The sequence below is a fragment of the Clupea harengus genome, unplaced genomic scaffold (genome assembly GCF_900700415.2).
Source record: "Clupea harengus unplaced genomic scaffold, Ch_v2.0.2, whole genome shotgun sequence".
Lineage (NCBI taxonomy): Eukaryota > Metazoa > Chordata > Actinopteri > Clupeiformes > Clupeidae > Clupea > Clupea harengus.
The window spans coordinates 58,430-67,500 of NW_024879732.1; the positions used below are offsets into that span (position 1 = coordinate 58,430).

Consider the following 9,071-nt stretch of genomic DNA (forward strand, 5'->3'; position numbering starts at 1 on the left):
TGTATTTGAAGGGATATAAAAGCTCATAGAGAAGATCATTGTCTTCATCATTTGTAAATATTATGCATAGTGAGGTCTGTGAGAAGGTGAAATCCATTCACACTCTGCAGGTATGGAGTCTGGCTCATGTTGCCCTGCAAGAGTGGGAGAGAGACATTGGACTCACGCACGCACTCACGCACGCACACACACACACACACGCAGTATTTCTCCACGTCCCACGGGGGAGGGAGTTGTCTTAGTTGATGTTATGTTTCTTATGTATGTATGTCAATAATATGTGTGGAGTGTGGAAGGGGTAAATACTGTAAATGGTTTTGGGTGCATTAGTTAACTTGGTTTATGTCAATCTAGGAGACTAATTTCCCCGGGAAAATAAATCATGTTTGTTTTGGTAGAAAAATAATCACCTGCACCATTTTTTCCCAACTTCACCACCGACTCCAGTTAGCCCACATCCCAACACATGGGGTCGCTTCGGTCATTTACCACATTTAATAAATGATCTTCACACTTTGCTTGTCAATGTCCTGATGTCCTGATGTAGTATTCTACAGCTTATGATAACTGGATAATCTGTAACAAAGACTTCTGATTTCTAAACTCTTTCTCTGTGTGTGTGTGTGTGTGTGTGTGTGTGTGTGTGTGTGTGTGTGTGTGTGTGTGTGTGTGTGTGTGTGTGTGTGTCTGCAGTGGGAGGAGAGAGTCCTGGAGATGGTGAGTATGAGAAATGCAAACCTAATACACTCAGTCCTGCTGTCCAGCATGTGAAACTAATAGCTTTACCACTCTAGTTAAATGGGCTTCTGATCCAGTTTCTGTTTCTGTTTCTGTTGGGCTCCCAGATCCAGATCCTCCTCACAGGAGAAGAAGAAGTAAGGATGACCCTCCATTCAGTAAGTCATCAGTGGTCTCTGCTCAGGTCATGGGTGAAACATTCTCACAGCTATTAGAGAACTCATGTGTAGCATTCAAGCAATGTGATCCTACCACCCTGGACATTTGGACAGGTGTAGTTTCTGGATGCTGGATGGATGTCTAATAAGAATGAATATTTAATGAAGCATTAATGGCGGCCTATCTAGCTATAGCTAACACTAGATCTGGAAGCTGCATAGTTATTAGTTAGTAGTAGCCATGACAACCAGACAGTTGGCTGCATAGGTTGAAAGAGTCCATATTTGGCTCACTAACAAATGATAGACTTAGTTTGCTTGTTGTGATTATGTTATAACTGAGCTGTGTGTGATGGTTTACTGTGATTGTGTGTGTGTGTGTGTGTGTGTGTGTGTGTGTGTGTGTGTGTGTGTGTGTGCGTGTGTGTGTGTGTGTGCGTGTGTGTGTGTGTGTGTGTGTGTTGCAGTGGGAGGAGAGAGTCCTGGTCCAGCGCCCCCAGTGTCTCCTGCTGTGTCTGAGCTGAGGCTGGTGCTGCTGGGGGGGAGCACAGCTGGGAAGAGGGCAGCAGGAAACACCATCCTGGGCACAGAGGAGTTTGGGAGGCAGGCCAGCACACACACATCCACAGAGACCCAGCACAGTGAGAGCAGACAGGGGGAGGTGGCTGGGAGACGGGTGACCGTGGTGGAAACTCCTGACTGGTTCTGCAGTGGACTCTCTGAGAAGGACCTAAGACAGGATGTGGGGCTTTGTGTCAGTCTTTCTGCCCCAGGATCTCACGCCTTCCTCTTGGTGATTCCAGTGGAGCCGTCTGAAGGAGAGGAGATAAGAATGCTGGAGAAAATGGAGGATATGTTTGGGGAGGGCTGTTGGGGACACACACTGATCCTCTTCACCCATGCTGAGGGGCTGAGAGAGAGGAGTGTGGAGGAGTTGCTCCAGACAGGGAGCCAGGAGCTCCAGCAGCTGGTAGAGAAATGTGGGAACAGGTGTCACCTTCTCAACGTTAAGGACAGGCCTGACGACACTAAGATCACACAGCTGCTAGAGAAGATAGAAGAGATGGTGTCAGGAAACAGAGAGAGATTCTACAGCAGTGAGACCTACCAGGAGGCAGAGAAACAGCTCAGAGTGATAGAGAGAAGAATACAGAAAGAACGAGAGGTGGAGGAGAGGAAACTGAGGGAGGAGAGAGAGAGAAGAGAGGAACTTGCTAAAAATGTTCAGGAGTCTCTGAAGATGATGGAGGGAGAGATTCAACAGCATGAAGGAGAAATTAGAATATTGAATGAAAGAACAACAGAGCTGGAGAGAAATATGAAAGAAGAGAGGGATGAGGAGAAGAAGAGGGAGATGGAGAGAGAGTTAAAGAGAGAGATTACACAGAGAGAGGAGATGGAAAGAAAGCTGATCAGAGTGAGAGACAAGAGAGAAAGAGAGAGGAGAGAGATGGAGGAGATGAGAGAGAGCTATGAGAGAGAGGCCAGGGCTGAAGCAGAGAGAAACCTCATGAAGATCATCATGCCTGAACTGCAGAGAAACATCACCATCACCAAGGAGAAGATGGAGGGAGAGTTCAACAGAGAGATGGAGGAGAAGAACAGAATAATGGTGGAGAAGGACAGACAGATGGAGGGGAAGAATAGGCAGATGGAGAAAATGCAGTTGGATGTTTTACAGCTGCAGGAGAGACTGAGAGCGGAGAGGGAGAGGAGGATGGTAGGGGTCAGAGTTCAAAGGGCAATAGTAGGAGTTCCTGCCTTCATCAGTAGAAACTCATCAGGATGGCTTGTGCATTACATCAATAATAATATGTAGTGTGTCAGGGATGTTTGTCATTATGGCCTTTCCAGAAACACAGCCATTAAAAGATCACAGATCACTGAGAATAGAGAGCAAGATCTGCATGGTAGAGCTGAAGGGGAAGAGAAGGGGCCTCCTACGCCTTCTTAAACCCCTCAGGATAGTTTAGTCAATATACAGGTGGATCTGCAGAGTATCTCTTCACTTTTAATAATGTTAAATGTGTACGTTAACTGATACTCTGATGGAAAGAAACAGTGTTTCCTGAAGACTTTGTCAGGCTCATGTCTGTGAACCATCTGTGGTCAGTACTATCTAATGGGTACAATTACTGTGAAATACACGGCAGGGCTTTTACACTTCTCATGACTGGCTTCTGGGGAAGAATGGGACTAAAATTGGTGTTTCACAAATAGTTTGTTCTGTCTGAAAACCTGTTATGACCTGGAACTGTAAGCCTTCAACTGTGAAGGTACTGGAAATGGTTGGGAATTGCAACAAATAATGTAATCTCAAGCCTGGACACAAACCTGAGGTCAGAGTTTAGAGACTGAGTCACTGCGATCCTGTACTGACTGAGTTCAGGGCAGCTGATTTGGCCATTTGAGTGGAATCAACAAAAGCACATTCCCAGAGAACATAAGTACTCTCACAGAGAACCGAAACAAGGCTCACAGAGAACAGAAGCACGTTCACATTGAACAGAAGCACGTTCTCAGAGAACAGAAGTACGCTCACAGAGAACCGAAACAAGGCTGACAGAGAACAGAAGCACGTTCACATAGAACAGAAGCACGTTCACATAGAACAAAAGCACGTTCTCAGAGAACTGAAGAAGCTGCAGCAACTGAATGCTGGCACTAGAACTCTCCATGGATATGAATGATGAACATTAAATACGTTTTTGTTTGACATATTACCAACTGTTTTATGCAGAGAGCACATAGCCTGTACATATTTATGCATATTAAAGTGTATTTTCATTCAGGTTTAATACTTATTACATGCTATTGATGATGATGTTTATGTTGTGTTTGTGTTTTGAAGCTTATGAGTGGCTTCCATGACCACTTCCACCATTACATTAATCAGCATTATGTCATCGGACAGAATCATGATGCCCTACATACTGACCATCTGAGAGGGGCGAAATTATTATACACTTCTTGCAAAATATTTGCATTAAATTTGTTTTTATTATATCTGTGGTGTGTGCAGTTTATGAGAGTGAGTCCATCATTACTGAAGGAGGACAGGTCTGCAAACGTTTTTCTTTGATATTATATTAAAGTAACACTATGCAACAATTAGACACTTTTTCAGGTATGGTTTTATAGGCAACTAGTTTTGGTACCATCCTCAGATTAATTTTGATAGCATATGGTCATGTGAAGGACAGATAAACACCTGTGTCTTCCCCACTAGCCATCCAGGATATGCCCTATGTAGTTCTGTGTACCGGGCTGGTACACCCTGCAAAAATGGAAGAAAAGCTTCCACAGCATGACATTGCCAGCTATACTGCCAAAAGGCACCAATTAGTGTGTTGGCAAACTTCTATCAGTGTCAGCTGGGCTGTTGGTGGTGTTTGCAAGATTTTGGCATAACTTTTGGGTAGTTAGCTTGCTAGTTTTGGAACAGAACTCCATATTGCTGCTTTAACTTACTTTTCACATAGCCCTGCTGCCAGGCTGTCTGATGTTTATTTTATCACTATAACATTACACTTGAAATCGGAAGACTATTATATTTCTTTGTCAAGTTCATTTAAAACTGCTGATGCTATGGCAGTGGGTTGCGTTCAAGATGAGCAAAAACAGTCTCACCAGTTCAATTTTAAGCAGTGGGTTTCAATGTGCTAAAATATTAGGCTATGATTTAATTAAATGTTTTACTGAAATTATATTTTGAATCTTTTTGTTTGTTTGTTTCTTAAATCACTTTTGGTATAGTAATACCATTAGATTGGTATAGTAATCTAATATGTCTAATTTCAGACCTGTCTGATAATAAAGTACTATCTATCTATATAATATATTTAGTCGGAATGGGTCTAAAAAAACAATTCCTGGAGACCTGGAGTCTATGGGCCTGATCTGTATGTTATAGATCCTGGAGTCTATGGGCCTGATCTGTATGTTATAGATCCTGGAGTCTATGGGCCTGATCTGTATGTTATAGATCCTGGAGTCTATGGGCCTGATCTGTATGTTATAGATCCTGGAGTCTATGGGCCTGATCTGTATGTTATAGATCCTGGAGTCTATGGGCCTGATCTGTATGTTCATAGCTCTATCTGATTTTCATGCTGAATATAGGAATACAATGCATTCAGTTGCCTCAATGGCCTTAACATTTTCTATGCTGGTAAAACCTACACCTGTCACCCACCTGTGCAGACCAGTCACTTATCAGCCAATCAATGAGGCAAGGAATCTACTGCAAGGAAGCTTGTGCATGATGTCAACAGAGTTCTTATCACTGATTTTGGTTCTTATTATCTGGCAAAAATTATCTGTTACCTTTACTACTCTTCATTTCAGCCACTTTGTGATCAGTTTTAAGAAAAGTCTTTGTTTGACATTCCCCTTGCGATTTACAAGAACAAGGGTAAAATAAACTGCTTTATGAATTAGGGCCCAGTCAGTGTCCCCATTTTTTGCTACAAAGATAAAGGTGTTTATGTGTTTGAATTGAACATGTCTAAATGTTTACATTAGACCCTCACACTGTGTAGATCAAAGGGCTCATTCTAAAGGGTGTTTATATTAGACCCTCACACTGTGTAGATCAAAGGGCTCATTCTAAAGGGTGTTTATATTAGACCCTCACACTGTGTAGATCAAAGGGCTCATTCTAAAGGGTGTTTATATTAGGCCCTCACACTGTGTAGATCAAAGGGCTCATTCTAAAGGGTGTTTATATTAGACCCTCACACTGTGTAGATCAAAGGGCTCATTCTAAAGGGTGTTTATATTAGACCCTCACACTGTGTAGATCAAAGGGCTCATTCTAAAGGGGTGGTGTTCATACACTACTGGAGACTCGACTCTTGTGACTTTTGTTCTGTTTTCTTTGAGGAAGCAGCGAGATTATTAAAAGCAGCTTAAGATCCAGTCTAGTTGTGTGCGTCACATCATTTAGCATCATCAACACAACACAACACAACACAACACAGCACAGCACAGCACAGCACAGCACAGCACAGCACAGCACAGCACAGCACGTGGTTGTCTTCAACAATGCGAGAGAGAGAGTCTGCATACATGCGTGTATGTGACTTGTGTGGTTTCTCCAGTCCTGTGTGTGTGGGTGACTTGAGTGGTTGTCTCCAGCCCTCATCTGTAAACTCATGAGTTCTGGACTTCTGGCTGTCATTAGAGCCTTTGGTTACAACATTGGGGCCATCATGGTGCAAGGCTGCTCTCTGCTGGGTCCTACCAGAGGAGGAGAAACACTGCTTCAACCCATCGCCATCTGCTGGTCAATGATAGAAAGTGCATGTCAAACATTTCCTATTGACATGATTCAAAGCTGAATCGGTCATTCCATGACAGAGAATGTGTATATTATTCAAGCACACACACACACACACGCACGCACGCACGCACGCACGCACACACACACACACATATGTGTGCACACACAATTCATTGTTATAAACATGATAAGCAAGGATCAGTGCATGGCCATTGTTTCAAGGTCTTCCTATCATTTCCATGGTTTCTCTGCACAGTTGAGTAAAGTTTGTGAGGAAAGACATCAGGAGTTTTCATTCATACACAGGCAATGTTACATTCTTTGTGCTTTTGGTTGGGGACTTCCCACAGTGGCCAAACCTCTCACTGTCACATGCAAGTACTCATACCCAACAACCTACACTAAATATTATAACACTACATGGTGAACTACAACCATCATACTGATACTAGACAACAAAAACAACAACAAAGATGGGGGGGTTGGCTAACCCATGCCTTCAACTGTCACCCAACCCATGCCCATCCAGATTACTGTCTTTCATTGCTGAAGTCAGTTACACAAGATGAAGATAAGAACAGCAAAGCTTTGCAGAGCTGATAGGGCAATGCCCAGTTAAAGTGCACAGGAAGTAGGACTTTATCCTTTTCAAGAACTAGATTTGTTTTCTGTTCCCAGTGTTAATTTAACAGTGCATTTGTTGGCTCATATAGCTTTTAATGTAAGCAGTAATGGGAAGAGTGATAAATCATGGCCATTGGAGTTGAACGATTCTGGGCAGTGTCAGCTACGCTATCAGACAGCTTCAAGTATCGGTGGTGGTCCTTGCACCTCCACTGAAGGCAGTGGTTTTGTTGTGTTGAGTGGACGTGGAGTAAAATGTTGACCATTACGTGTTGCCACTTCTGCTGTAGGAGGGTCAGCCTCTGGCATCAGCAGCAGTGCACCACTGGAAACACTGAAGCAGAAAGTTGGCCATCCACACGCCAGTCTGGCAGTGGAGAGAGAGAGAGAGAGAGAGAGAGAGAGAGATCATTCAGTGGGCTCTTCTAGGAGCTGTGGGCATTGGGATGTTTGCCATGTGGCTTGCTTTCTCTGCTCCTGCCCTACGGGTATGAAACCATACAGATGTGAATGCAGGTGTGCTCGCTAGTCACTGATCAACTCCTATATTAGCATTTGGACTGGAGTATTTACACCAAGAGCAAGCAACAGATGAATCTATAAAAACACTGTGTTAACAAATACAGTAGTTAAAATAATTAATCATAAAACAGCATCACAGTTTCAATAAATACAGTATTTAAAATGTTTAATCATTGCACTGGTCTGTTTGTGGATTTGTTATACCAACCCTCTCTGACCTAGGGTTATATTAGGGTTAGGGTTAGCCTGTCACGGACCTCAGGAGACACCAGGATGTAGAACAAGTAATAGTTTATTTCAGGAAACCAAAGCAGAGGGAACAGGGAGATAAGTGGGATTAAGCAAGGTAGACTGGATACTAAAACACAATAGTATAGTCATTATATAATAGTGTGGGAAACAGGTGCAGGTGATTGTGTAATCAGCTGAATGATGCAGGTGCAGGCGATTGGAAGGATGACTGAAGTGCAGCTGGGACAGTGAGAGTGACAGTGAGAGTGAGAGTGAGAGGCTGTAGCGGAGGTGTGTGCTTCAACCCTTGAACAGGGGGGCGTGGCCGGAGCAGAGTTCAGTGCAGATGGTAAATAGCCATAATAAGCACCCTATTTCTCTTGAAGGTTGCTCAGTCTTAGAACTGAGCTAGAAGTTGGAATTTGGATCAGTGCTGGATGACTTTACAGACAAACAAATATATTTAAAAACACATGTATAGTTATGAACACAAAATGTTTATGGTTTGATCCCATGTGGCATGCGCTCAATTCAATTGTATTTCTAAAGTGCCAATAACAGTCCTGTCATTTATATTGAGACTATAGTCTCACTGTACAGGTGTGTGTGTGTGTGTGGGGGGGCAGCTACACTGTACAGGTGTGGGGGGGGCAGCTACACTGTACAGGTGTGTGTGTGTGTGTGTGTGGGGGGGGGGGGCAGCTACACTGTACAGGTGTGTGTGTGGGGGGGGGGGGCAGTTACACTGTACAGGTGTGTGTGTGTGTGTGTGGGGGCAGCTACACTGTACAGGTGTGGGGGGGGGGCAGTTACACTGTACAGGTGTGTGTGTGTGTGTGTGTGGGGGGGGCAGTTACACTGTACAGGTGTGGGGGGGGGCAGCTACACTGTACAGGTGTGTGTGTGTGTGTGTGTGGGGGGGGGGGCAGCTACACTGTACAGGTGTGGGGGGGCAGCTACACTGTACAGGTGTGTGTGTGGGGGGGGGGGCAGTTTACACTGTACAGGTGTGTGTGTGTGTGTGGGGGGGGGGCAGCTACACTGTACAGGTGTGGGGGGGGCAGTTACACTGTACAGGTGTGTGTGGGTGTGTGTGTGGGGGGGGGGGGGGGCAGTTACACTGTACAGGTGTGTGTGTGTGTGTGTGTGGGGGGGGCAGTTTACACTGTACATGTGTGTGTTGTGTGGGGGGCAGTTACACTGTACAGGTGTGTGTGTGTGTGTGTGTGGGGGGGGGGGCAGTTACACTGTACAGGTGTGTGTGTGTGTGTGTGTGGGGGGGGCAGCTACACTGTAAAGGTGCGTGTGTGTGTGTGGGGGGGCAGTTACACTGTACAGGTGTGGGGGGGCAGCTACACTGTACAGGTGTGTGTGTGTGTGGGGGGGGGGGGGGCAGTTACACTGTACAGGTGTGTGTGTGTGTGAAGTTAATGATTGAAAGACTAAATACCATAAACCTGATTTACAACACAGTTGGACTTTCCTCTTGGACACATAGTCTGCTTCTCGTGATC

At 44.6% G+C, this 9,071-nt stretch overlaps 1 protein-coding gene across 1 annotated transcript; it reads left to right on the plus strand.

The window, feature by feature from the left end:
* The first annotated feature begins 852 nt into the window (after positions 1-852).
* Positions 853-3,767, plus strand: LOC122130103 (GTPase IMAP family member 7-like). The gene is made up of 3 exons (XM_042704795.1): positions 853-896; positions 1,364-2,284; positions 3,748-3,767. Coding segments are annotated over exons 1-3 (942 nt in total). The 5' UTR covers positions 853-895.
* Positions 3,768-9,071: the final 5,304 nt, after the last annotated feature.